Source organism: Suricata suricatta, chromosome 12, assembly GCF_006229205.1.
Source record: "Suricata suricatta isolate VVHF042 chromosome 12, meerkat_22Aug2017_6uvM2_HiC, whole genome shotgun sequence".
Lineage (NCBI taxonomy): Eukaryota > Metazoa > Chordata > Mammalia > Carnivora > Herpestidae > Suricata > Suricata suricatta.
Genome location: NC_043711.1, coordinates 78,141,904 through 78,155,492, shown reverse-complemented (window position 1 = coordinate 78,155,492; position 13,589 = coordinate 78,141,904). Strand labels below are relative to the sequence as shown.

Sequence of the window (13,589 nt, the reverse complement as noted above, 5' to 3'; positions counted from 1 at the left end):
ATTGGTTTGACAGTGGTAGTCTCGGGTCCCCACAGTCCCAGGGTGCCTGACCCCTTTACCCTCTCCTTCCCCACCCTGCTCTACTGGCTGCTGCTTTCAAGTCTGCCCTTCTCCAAATCTGAGTTTTCAGGGGACCCTGGGGGGCGCAGTCAGTTAAGCGGCTGACTTTAGCTCAGGTCATGATCTCAGGATTCGTGAGTTCGAGCCCCATATCAGGCTCTCTCTTGTCTGGGCAGAACCCTCTTTAGATCCTTTGTTCCCCTCTCTCTCTTTTGTCCCCCTCTCCCCTCCCTGTCTCTCCCTCTCTCCCCTCCGTCTCCCATTCCCCTGCCCCCTCTTTCCCTGGCTCCCTCCCCAACCAGGTGTGAGTGTTCTCTCTCTCTCTCAAAAACAAATGTTTAAATTTCTTCTGAATTTTTATTACAAATCTAAAGCTCTTTCAATATTGTGCTGGTTAACTCAGTACTGCAGTGTTTGAGGTTTAAAAAGTTAGTGTGATCTAGAACACGTCAGCGGGAGTAGACTGTGGGGGAGAGTCTAGGAAGGTGGCCAGCATTTCATCTGAAAAACTCATGGCCACCATTGCTGCCCTCACTTAGCTTCTCTTCTGGAAGTATTTGCTAGAATGATACCAGTTACTTTAACAAACAGGCCCAAACAACTAATGACTCCAACAAAATAAGAGTTTACTTCTCACTCAACATAAAGTCCAATCAGGTGTTTCTTTTCAATTTTTTTTATTGTTAATTTATTTTTGAGAGAGACAGAGCATGAGCAGGAAAGGAGCAGAGAGAGAGGGAGACACAGAATCTAAAACAGGCTTCAGGCTCTGAGCTGTCAGCACAGAGCCCCACGCGGGGCTCAAACTCACGAACCATGAGATCATGACCTGAGTTGAAGTCGGATGCTTAACTGACTGAGCCACCTAGTGGCCCCACAAATTGGATGTTTCCCTTGATGGCCACTTTCTTCCCAAGTGACACCGAAGGGATGCTCCTTCCATCCTGTGACTCCACCTGCATCAGGCTGGTGCAGGGGCAAGAGCCCAGAGGACTCCCGGAAGTGGGGCTGGCCAAAGCCTGGACCTCAGTCACAGGCCACATTCCCCCACCATGGACACCTAGCCCATTTCTGTGTCCCGGAAACCAAGTCTGATGAAGAACAATCCAGCAATTGCTCCGAGGTTTGAGGTAGGGGAAGGGAAGGAAACACATAGCCAAAGCCCTGGAAGTTGGATATGATCCCATACAGGTTACAAAGCCCCTTCCAGCGTTGTCTGTGACCCTGGCAGCCACCTGGGATGCTGTGATTATTATCCCAGCGTTACACCCAAGAAAACCCAGGCTCGGCGAGTCCTTAAGGCCACCATTCGAAATCTAGCTCTCCTAGCCAGCAGACCATGTTCCTACAGCAGATCTGTTCCTGCAAAGGCTGGGCTAAGGTCCAATAGTGGCCCCCAGACACCTAAGGGCCACCTGACCGTTCTCACATCACCAGATGGGACTGAAACCCACACACAGAGCAGGGCCACTCCAGTGGGTTCCAATTCGATACCAGGAAACAGAAACAAATTCTCCCACGTCCTCATTCTCATCTTGGTTCTTTTTCCAGGGACCATGCCTCACTCTGCCAGCCAAAGCCAGACTGCGGACCAGAAGGCCCAGGATCCTGGGGTCTCCAGTTCTGCCAGCAGGCCCACGCTGCCTGCCTCCCGACACCTCCCTGTATCTCGGCCTCCTGGTGTCAGACCAGATTCTGGTCAATCTCAGCCTCTGACTCATCCTTGGAGGTCAGCCTCGGGAAAGAGTGCTTCCCGACCTCCCCGCTGATAGCTGGAATGCACAACCACCGTTCTGGGGCTGATCCGTGGGCCCCACCAGCTTACACACCCAAAATGATATTCTCTCTTCCTCTCTCTTCTCTATCTCTCTCTGTCTATCGCTGGTGTGCGTGCACGCGCGCACACACACACACACACACACCATGCATGCACCCACAGTCTCTCTCCTCTCATTGAATGTGGGAATTTCCATTATGTAGTCTCAGCACTTGTTGGCTCCCACAACTGGAGGACAATGGCTCCATCCACTCTCAAGGGAAGCTGAGCCTCCCTACTCCCCCTAAACTGCCCTTCCCAGTGTCTTGGTTCAGGCAGCCTGGACCTTGAACTCCGCGTGGTTCCCTCGGCTGCAGACTTTGGGAGGAGGGGCCAGGGCCATGACCACCACAATAGACTTTTTCCATGGCACCCATGTTGGGTTTCTGCTAGCCTTACCAACTGGGAGGAGGGTACAGAGGGGCCCACAGTCCTAATGTCAGCCCTACCCAAAGGAGATGAGGCAATTTAAATAAAAGGAACAAGAAGGCACTGGAAATGAAGGTAAATGAGCCAAGGTCCAGCCACGGTGAGCGGAAAGATGGTTATTCCCCCCAGAACCCAGCCTGAGGCGAACTGAGGTCATTAAGCAGCAAAAATGCACCGGAGCCTTCTAGCAGCAGGACTACAAGAGACTGCTTCTTCTAACCGAAGACAACTTAGATTGCTCGGGGCAGAAAATCCTTCTCAAGCATCAAATTCTAAAAAGAATTTGACAGTCTGCTTCTTGTCTCAGGAATGTTGAAGACAGTTTTTCTGAGGAGTTTCACACAGGATGCAATGCAGAGCCTTGGCGCGCGATTCTGTGTTCAGCTCGCACCATGATGCGGTCCTCTGCAGAATGTCTCCTCAGGGGCACAAGCCAGGTAGCCCAGACCACTGAGAAGGCCTTGCCAGTGAGGACGAAGTCCCAGCCCAGGACACTGACAGCACAGGCATGTTGCAGGTGGTTTCTTCTCCTCCCCTGCCCCATGTTCCCAGCCCCTGTGAGACAGACATTGAGCTTCAGAATCCTCTCCTGCCCAGTCTCTGAGTGCTCTAACAGGAGTCCTCTCCCCTGCCCACCACCCAACATGGCCCCAGGGATTCTCAGGAGGCACCCTCACACCCTGGAAGTCAGGCAGAGACCTGGTGGGGAGACGGAGATCTTACAGAGATCTCATAAGCAATCAATTAAAATAAGTCCCAGGCTCCCTCCCAACTCCTTCCCCTTCCCAACTCAGCACCAACGCTTTACACATGACCTGGAATGGAGTGGGAACAGGGACACGTGACCAGGAGAAACAAATGAGTTCTTTCACCCCCCGCCCACCCCCCTGTCTGCAATGAAGATGTTGCAGCTGCCTCACTTCTGTGGAGCTCAGGTCCAACCCTCGATCCAAAACTCTCATGTGTCATATGCCTTCTTCTTGGAGGACACAGTTTGGTCCTGAGTTTATACCTACCTGAAGCCTTGACATGGGAATCCAGGCTACCTAACCCAGCCACGCAGGAGAGGGAGGTCAGACATCTGACCTTCAGAGTCACCTGCCTAAATAATGCCAGCTCCTGGGGAGGGGACCAAGAGGGGCCTGAGTCATCAGCCTTCTAGTGACCCCTGTCAGCCTTCCAGTGGCCACCAAGATGCCTAAGCACCCACTATAAAATCAAACACATTATCCATTTTTTTAAGATTTATTTATTTTTGAGAGAGCACGCGCAAACAAGGGAAGGGAAAAGAGAGAGGCAGTCAGAGGATCCAAAGCAGGCTCTTTGCTGACAGCACAGAGCCCGATTCAGGGCTTTAACTCACAAACTGAGAGATCGTGACCTGAGCCAAAGTGAGACACAACCGACTGAGCTTGCCAGGTGCCCCACAAACACATTATCCTGTTCTGATGGTGCACAATTTTATGTGAGGGAACGTACTTGTGTTCTGTTTCTGCATAACAGATCATCCCCAAAACATAGCAACTTAAAGAAATAAAGAGTATCTCACACAGTTTCAGTGGGTCAACAGTTTGGGAGTAGCCTTGCTGGGCAGTTCTGGGTCTGGGTATCGCTCAAGATCTCAGGCAGGGCTACAGGCACCAGAAGATTCGACTGGGACCGGAAGATCTGTCCTCAAGATGGTTCAACAGCCACATCGCTGTTGGCGGGAAGCTTCATTCCTTGTTGGCTATTAACCGGAGACTTTGATTACTCGTCATGTGGATGTTGCCAGTGAGCTGCTGGGGTGCCCTTACAACACAGCAGCCCCCCACCCCCACGCCAGACCAAGTGATCCGAGAGAGAGAGAATAAGGGGGAAGCCACGTACCTTTCTTAACCTAGTCTCAGAAGGCACACCTTCAGTCCTCTACCACTTTCTCTCCGTGAGAACGCAGCCACTAAGTCTAGTTCACACTCAAGGGAAGGAGGCACCACCTCTTGAAGGGAGGTATCAAAGAATTTTTAAATATTTTTTAAAAGGAGGCTTCCTAATTCAGATAGTTGCCAGACCCGTCTCAAACTCTAAAGCTTTTTCAAGAGTTGTCCAACAGAGAATTAGTTAAGGTGGTTTCCAGGACCCTCAAGCAACAGGAAACTTGCACCAAGCAGGGAGAGAGCCAGGGGAAGATGGCATGGGTAGAGGAGGAAGCGTGTTGATATGGTGTGGTTTACAGGGGGACATGTTATTAGAAAACAGCCCCATCATCTCTGCACTCTAGAGTTTAACCTGCCAGCTTACGTCTTCTTAACACTTAGCCATTCAGCCTGGCCAGGTGCCATCAGACATGAAGATGACTCTTTCTCCTTTACTCCCTCCTTCTGTCTCCCTCTCTGTCCTTCTTTCTTTCCTCAGCTCACCTAAGAATGATTTGAAATAGAAAGTCTATTTAACAATTTACCCAGAGAACTACGACTGGTGTCTTACTCATGATACCCCAGTTTGTTCATTTCTTATTGGGGAAAATGAAATGGACACTGGATTTTATCTGTCGGGGCTATTTCTGCAGTCAGATCCTTTCATTTCCAATAATCACGCTCAAAGTCCATAAAGAACTTCATTGTACACAGACTCACATAAATACACATCTTTGGTGAAGATCAAGGGAGACCCCTGCTCTCCCCATGACGTGCACACTCACAGAAACTGGGGAGTGATGCACCAGCCAGTAAGGGGAGCTGGGCCAGGCACCAACAGGACCCACTCTGCTGGTGACCCTCAATTCAGTAAACTCCCTTCAGATATTCTCTGCAGAGGCACACCCAAAGCTGGGACACCCAAGTTGCCATAAGAGATAATAAAAAATAAACCTGCATTGCAGAAAGGGACATTTGTTCTTTTTTGACCTTGGCCAGAAAGTAGAGGAGGAAAAGGTCTCCCTTGAGAATTTAATCCACGAGGCAACCCTCACACTGCAGAGGATCTAAATGGCCACACCAGTTGGGCATTCCGAAAACCTCAATTGGAAAATTTTCATTTAAAGGGATCTTAGGTGGGGCGCCTGGGTGGCTCAGTCGGTTAGGCGTCCGACTTCAGCTCAGGTCATGATCTCACAGTTTGTGGGTTTGAGCCCCACATCGGGCTCTGTGCTGACCATTCGGAGCCTGGAGCCTGCTTTGGATTCTGTGTCTCCCTCTCTCTCTGCACCTCCCCCGTTCAGGCTCTCTCTCCCTCTCAAAAATAAATAAACATTAAAAACATTTAAAAAAAAAAAAGATAAAGGGATCTTAGGTTCATAATACTGCCAGGAAAGGCGGCGGGGCGGGGGGGAGCAAGAAAGGCCAAGCAACATAACGAATAGAAAGCGTGTAGGATGATAGAAATAGAACATATCAGGAATCAAAACAAATGCAAATGGACTAAGCCCTGCAGATAGAAGCCTGAGATTATCAGATGAATATTTTATAATCCCATGTGCTGTTTCTAAGAGATACCTTTAAAACCTAAGGATAGACTCAGTAGGGACTTTATCCCTTTTTGTTCCTAGGGAACCAAACTGAAATATAATCTTCAAAGGCCAAATCACCAGGTGAGGGCCATCCAATTTTGTAAGGTAGGCTTGTTTTTAAGCGCTGAGGATTGCTGGTAAAGACAGCTCTCTGCAGCCCTGTGCCAGATAATGTATTCTTTGATGCAGTATTCGTTTTAGAAAATGTGAAGAAAAGTTCCAGATAATGGTTGGGGCAGATGAGGTACGCAGAGCATACAGACGTCTCTGACACCGAACCATGTCTGCAAAATGAGCCACAGAAATCTGACCTCCAAATTCCATTAGAAAGGTGCTACAGGTTGACCCCTGTACCACATGCAAGTCAAGCACTGTGCTCAGAAATGACAGATACAATCACAGGCATGGACGAGATCAAACATCTTGGAGGGGCAGCTGGGTGGAACAGTCAATAAAGTTCTGACTTGGAGTCAAGTCATGATCTCACTGTTTGCAAGTTCAAGCCCTGAGTCGGGCCCTGTGCTGACAGCTCAGAGCCTGGAGCCTGCTTCAGATTCTGTGCCTCCCTTTCACTCTCTGCCCTTCCCCCATTCATGTGCGTGCTCTCTCTGCCTCTCTCTCAAAAAAGAAAAAATTTTTAAAATTTAAGATCAAACATCCTGGGGCTCAGATGATAAATACAAACAGCACTAGCTGAACAAAACCTGCACCCAAAAAGATTTAAAAAACCACTGAATTCAATGATCTTCCTTGGATGCTTTTCATTCTTCTGTGCCTGTGGAAATAAATATTGTTCATATGTGTAACTCATTACCAAAGACTGTTGCAGGAGTTCTTTCCACATTTGAGAAAAGGGCCAAGGAATTCCTGGAAGTCTTTCAAATGCAGTGGTGGGGGGGGGGGGGTTCCATTCTGGAAATGAGTGAGGAGTGCCGCCATCTTGTGGTTCTTTCATGCAATTTCCTTTCCTAAAGTTCTCCCTACTCCCTGGAATTTAAAAAGCATATTCCATTTCCATTGGTTCCCTTTAGTGTCAACAGGAGTGAAAACCCTGTGTTAATTTACGCCAAAATGACACAGTGAGCCACAGCCTGGGCTAAACAAAAGAGGAATAGGTGCTATAGAGTATGATCCCTCCCAGTGAATGGACAGTGCTATCTACAGGGAGAAAGAAAAGGCTCCAGGTGCCACGTAGCTTTAATTTAAAGCTTGAACCTGGGGTGCCGGCGGGTAGGGGGTGCGCTCAGTCGGTTAAGCATCCAACTTCAGCTCAGGTGATGGTCTCAGGGTTTGTGGGTTTGAGCCCGGCATTGGACTCTGTGGTTGGAGCCTGAAGCCTGCTTCCGATTCTGTGTCTCCCTCTCTCTTTCTGCTTCTCCCTCGCTTGTTCTCTCTCTCTTTCTCAAAAATAAATAAACTTAAAAAAAAAAAGATTGAACCCGGAACATGCCTGGAAAAACAGCAACTCCCCTTCAGGCCTGCTGCCCATGCAGGACATTTTCTTAGCTGGAATTTTTTGGGAGATCTGTCTTGCATATCACCTCCAAAGTAACCTCCAGTCAAACTTTGCTTGATGGAGAATAAGAGTCTCATCTGATCCATGCCACCTACCCTGACTTGCATCCAAGACTTCTTATGTTCTAGACCTTCCACACTAGATCCTTCAGTCTTTTGTCCAGCTACTGACCGGGATGAATCTTACATTTCTAGCAGTTTCTTCACTTGTTGCTGGCTTTTGCTTTCACTTTTGTTCCATCCTATAGCTCTTTCTTTTTAAACATTTATATATTTTTTAATTTTTATTTATTTTTGAGAGAGAGACACACACAGAATGTGAGTGGGGAAGGGGCAGAGAGAGAGAGAAAGAGAGACAGAATTAGAAGCAGGTTCCAGGTTCTGAGCTGTCAGCACAGAGCCCAGTGCAGGACTCCAACCCATGAGCTGTGAGATCATGACCTGAACTGACGTTGGAAGCTTAACCAAATGAGCCACCCAGGTGCCCTCTTCCTATATCTCTAAATGACCCGCACATTCTTCTGTAACTCCCCAAATCCCTTCTAGCCATGAAGTCTTCCCAGGAACTTCCCCAGGAAGTGGTCTTCTGGTCAGCCCCCTACACTACTGCACTTAAACACGTGATGATGATCAGTCTCCTGGGATTATAAAGTCTCTGAAGTCAGAGGTCACAGGTTAGTATCCTCATTGGGTGTATTACTCTCCCAGGTTTCTGCATCGCTGACTCCCTTGCTCAAGATCTCTGCTCGATGCTGCTGCTTCACTGAGGGCCTGGGTAAAACAACACAACCTTCCAGAACACTTACCAGCACCTGATGCACTACATATTTACTTGATTTTTTATCTCCTCCTAGAATTTAAATTCTGTGATGGCAGTCACTTGGTTTACTACTGTATCCTCAGCACCTAGAAAGATACCTGGTATGCTATAGGCACAAAAAACCCTTTTTTCCAGTTTTCCTTTTTTAGAGAGAGTGTGTGAGCAGGGAAGAGGGGCAGAGAGAGAGAGAGAGAGAGAGAGAGAGAGAGAGAGAGAGAGAGAGAATCCCAAGCAGGCTCCAAGCTCAGCACAAAGCCTGACTCAAGGCTCAATTCCACAACCTTGGGATCATGACCTGAGCCAAAATAAGAGACAGATGTTCAACCAACTGAGCCACCCAAGTGCCCCCAAAACCTTTTTATCATTGAATAGAAGAATTAACTGATACTACAGCTTCTTGATTACCCGGATTCCTCATCCTGACCCCTGAACACCCTCATTCCTCCTCGGTGAAAAGATTATACAGTGTCCAAGGTGCCTGCGGTTTTGAAACCTACCTACATTCTCAGGGGCCCTAAAAAAGACTAGCTAAATTCAGTTGTTTAGTTTAGATTCTGAGAAGAAGAATAGATGTAGCTTTGGGCTCATTTCTCTGCTCCCTCCCCCCAGCCACTTGCCACCACTCCATCTTCACGTCTGTAAGGTGTCTACAGACTAAAAGGAGTCACTTGGGCCTAATACAGGGTGCCTGGGTGGCTCATTTGGTTAAGCATCTAACTCTTGATCTCAGCTTAGGTCTTGATCTCCGAGTCATGAGTTCAAGCCCGATGTTGGGTTCTGCACTGAAGAAGGAAGGAAGGGAGGGAGGGAGGGAAGGAAGGGGAATCCCCTGGGCCTAATGCACATATAATGATGCCAGTGGTCAGGATCACACCAGTATGTACAAGACTGAGCTGAAATGATAAAATCGGGGCAGTAAATCTGAGGTTAGGAAGCTCACCAGCTTACGGCACCCCCAATTTTTTCAGTAGCATCTTGCCTCCTTATCCAAAAAGTAAGCAATATCCTTCACAGTGCAAGATCAGATGCTACCGAGCAGTGATGGGCAGCTGAGGCTTTTCAAAGAAAAGGAGGAGGAAATAACACTTAGAACACAGCAACAGGAAGCAAGGAGGACATCGACCTTTATCACCAATCCAAATAACGTGTGCGCCCTAACAGCATTCACACCAGAAACTAGAATATATTTGGAATTGCATTGCAATGAAAATATGCACACCAAAATTTGTAGACTACAATGAAAGCAGTACTTTGAGGGGAATGTATCATCAAAAAGAAAAATTTAAATGAGCCAAATGAGATACCGATAATTGGAAAGCTTACATACTTCCCAGGTTCCAACTACACCTAATGAGGGTGACGGATGACGCACTGTCCATCTGCTACAACTGCCAGTTGACAAATGGAATGTGGAACTGGTTTATCATATAAAACCCAACTGCGTTAGAGATGATCTGTCTACATGTGTAAGTTAATGGCTCAAGTGGTAGAATTCAATTATGGCAGTGGGATGTATTAAAAACTGAAGTTTCAGGGGCGCCGGGGTGACTCAGTCGTTTGAGCATCCGGCTCCAGCTCAGGTCATGACTTCGCAGTTTGTGGGTTCAAGCCCCGCATCAGGCTCTGTGCAGACAGCTAGCTCAGAGCCTGGAGCCTGTCTTCAGATTCTGTATCTCCCTCTCTCTCTGACCCTCCCTTGCTCATGCTGTGTCTCCCTCTCTCTGTCAAAAATAAAATTAAAAAACATCAAAATTTTTAAAAAATGAAGTTTCAGTAGATTCTATGGAAGGCAATGAGAGAAGTGGGACTCAGCTCAGAATAGGTGCGAGAAAATGTCATTGTGCTATTTATGGTAAAGGGACCAAAAAAGAAGATGAAAGACCACTAATATTTGCTAAGTTCTTACTGCGTACCAGGCACCACACCTGTGTCACACCTGGGTTACAGGAGATGTTCAATACAATGTTTGTTGAAGGGATAAATGAATCCTCCATCTTCATTGTGCAGAAGAAATGAAAGCTCAGGAAGGGAAGGTGATTAAGTTAGGGTCACACTGTAAGAAGTGAAACAGGGGTCTGAACTCACATTTGCTGACTGATCCGTGGTTATGGCGGCTTAGCGAATCATCCCAAAATTTAGTGGCTTAAATCCACGATGTGTTATTTCTCACAATTCTGTGGGTAGATGGGACTCCACAGGTGATTCTTCTGCTGGCCTTGTTTGGGGCTCCTCGTGTGGCTGGGGCCGGAACACACACAATGGCTTTATCTACAGGTCTACTTTCTTGACAGGGACTGTGGGAAGGCTGGGCTCAGTTGAGTCGCTGAGAAAGCTGGACGTGTCCATGAAGTCCCAGGGCCTCTCCTTCTCTATGAGGTCTCTCCAGCAGAGTAGCTGGATTTCTTATTAGGCAGCTCAGGGCTCCCAAGAATGGAAAAGGCTGAGGCTTTGGACTGGCACAGAATCACTGACTGCCACCACAATCTATTGGCTAAAATGAATGAATCGCAGACCCGGACCCAGCCTGGCTCCTTGCGGGAGGACTACATGAGGACCTAATGCCAGGAGGCATGGATCATTGGCGGTCATCTTTGGAGATGAGCTTCCACAAGGTGATCCTAAGACACCGTGCCCTTAATCTTTCCTTTACTTCACACAACAATGAGCACCAAAAAACAGAACGTGATTAGATACTCAGCCTTAGGAAGATCATTCTGGCAGTGGAGAGGTGGCTTAGAGAAGGGGAAGACAAAAGTTTTGCCACTTAGGTAGCAAACAACTGAACCTAGGTAGGAATGAACCCAGCCCGGAGGGAAGGAAGACATGGTCTCTAATAGCACACGCTGCAGAGATGCCCATCGAGGTCAGGATCATGATGGATCAATGAGAAGGCTTAAAGAGGTGGAGGTGAGGGGCACCTGGGTGGCTCAGTTAGTTGAGTGTCCCAACCTCAGCTCAGGTCATGATCTCATGGTTCGTGAGTTCCAGCCCTGCATCGGGCTCACTGCTGTCAGTGCCAAGGCCGCTTCAGATTCCCTGTCCCCCTCTCTCTCTCTGTCCCTCCCCTACTCATACTCTTCTCTCTCAAAAACAAATAAAACTTTAAAAAAATTAAAAAGCAGCGACGCCTGGGTGGCTCAGTCAGTCAAGCGTCTGACTTCAGCTCAAGTCATGATCTTGCAGTTCATGAGTTTGAGCCCCATATCAGGCTCTGTGCAGAGAGCCTGGAGATGCTTCAGATTCTGTGTCTCCCTCTTTGTCCGGGCCTTTCCAGCTCACACTCTGTCTCTCTCTGTTTCAAATTTAAATAAAAGTTAGAAAAAAATTAAAAAGCAAAGAGGTGGAAGTGAGGAAGCCAAAAGAATATTTTTAGTGTTTACACCACATCCCATCTAATCATTAGTATCTCACCAGTTGAAGTACTGTTCTCTTCTGCCGTTTCCATAAGTTAGCAAAGTGCTCTAGTGGAGTTCCTTATAACCAGATGGCTCAAATCTGTGGCTGTCAGCCCAGTGATGCTCGGCCTTCTTGAATTTAACCCACAGAAATGTGCATTTATGTATATGTGCACAAGGTAAATTTGTGTATGTACATATGTATTCTACACACATACATATTTAGATGTATGTTTAGCTGAAGCAAATGTTTTACAAATCAATACTCTATGTGACATACTATTATGTCCTATTCTCTTTCATCCTTTTTTTAAAGTTTATTTATTTATTTTGAGAAGAGAGAGAGGGTGCACAAGCAGAGGAAGGGCAGATAAAGAGAGAGAGAGAGAGAGAGAGAGAGAGAGAGAGAGAGAATCCTAAGCAGGCTCTGCTCTATCAGCACAGGGCCCAATGTGGGGCTCAATCCTATGAACCATGAGATCTTGACCTGAGCTGAAATCACGCGTCAGATGCTTAACCAACAGCCAGCCAGGTGCCCCACATCCTATTTTTTTTTTAATGCAGGCCAAGACTGTCTAAATTAATTCTGCAATTCATTAATGCATTCTGACTTCATCTTTGAAAAATCCTACTTTACTAGATAAGTACCTGTAACCCCAGGAATATTTAGGATTAAGTACAGAAATACGGAAGTCAGTCAGTCAGAACATTCATATTTTCTATTACATTTTGGAATCCTCTACCTAATTTGGTATTTATAATTTAAGAGAATTTAATATACTGATGTATGCAACAGATTAATTTTGCAATTTCACTTTAATATGTGAAAGAGGGACACCTGGGTGGCTCAGTCTGTTGAGCATCTGACTTCAGCTCAGGTCATGATCTCACCACCCATGAGGCATAGAGCCTGCTTCAGATTCTGTCTCCCTCCCTCTCTGCCCCTCCCCAACTTGTGCTCTGTCTCTCTCTCTCTCAAAAATAAATAAATGTGAAAAAAAAGTGTAAAAAAAAGTGAAAGGGTGGGGCAACTGGGTGGCTCAGTTGGTTGAGCATGACTGGATTCTAGCTCGGGTCACCATCCAGGGTCAATCCAGGGTTGTGGGATCAAGCCCTGCCTCTGGCTCTCTGCTGAGTGTGGAGCTTGCTTAAGATTATCTCTCTCTCCCTAGGTCTCTCTCCCCTACTCACGCTCTCTCTCTAAAATAATTCTTTTAATGTGAAAGAGTAACTGATTCAGATTCATGACTATACAAGATTATATGTAACAGAATTCAATCACCTTTTAAACAACATGGAGATTATGAGATTTTAAGATTCCCCATATTTTTAAGTTTTAAGAGTGAGCTCAGTACTTGAATTTTCTTTACCAGGTAAATGAATTGCCTAAGAAGAAAATATGTTAAGTTTTAAATGTGCTTTATTTATGGGAATATGTGGAAGAAAAATCTCCTTAAAGTGATTTAAATTTGCCAGCATATACACCACTTTAGGATAACCAGGTTTGCGGTTTATAACTCTAATATTAATTATTAAAGCAAAGGCAATTTCAAAATAGTCACCGGATTGCCCAAAACCCCTTCCTAGAGGGAATGGAAGCAGCTTCCTTCCATTCACTTGGAACTGGGCGTTCAAGAGGCGAGCAACACGTGGCCTGACTAAAGGAACTAGTTCTGCTTCAGTAGGGGAACCAGAAACCGACCAAGGAACAGGTGAGATCGTCGTTCTTTTCTCCCATATCGCCTGCCACCCTCATTTTTTAAAAGAAATAAACAAAATGCAAATGAAAAGCTCGAAGCGGGCCACCGGAAGCCGCTTCCTCGGGGTCTGCGCCATCGCGCCCCAGGACCCGCTTCCATCCGTGGGCGCGGGGTGGTCCCCGAGTGGGAGGCGGGGACGAAAGGGTCCCGGGAGGCGTGGGGAGCAGGCAGGGGTCCGGGGCTCTAGATCACCTGCGCTGCGGAAAGCGGGCTCGGCTAGCAGTTTCTGCGTGGGAACAGCCGCCCCGGCCCGCACGGAATCTCCCGCCTGGCCTTTGCCGAGCTCTGCCATCCACAATTCCTATGA

At 47.2% G+C, this 13,589-nt stretch overlaps 1 protein-coding gene across 1 annotated transcript in view; it reads left to right on the top strand.

The window, feature by feature from the left end:
* TMC2 (transmembrane channel like 2) overlaps positions 1-1,829 on the top strand; it is a 69,079-nt gene extending 67,250 nt beyond the window's left edge. The window contains exon 20 of the mRNA XM_029917921.1: positions 1,612-1,829. Within this exon, the coding sequence (XP_029773781.1) occupies positions 1,612-1,829 (218 nt within the window). The remainder of the gene's footprint in view (positions 1-1,611) is intronic.
* Positions 1,830-13,589: the final 11,760 nt, after the last annotated feature.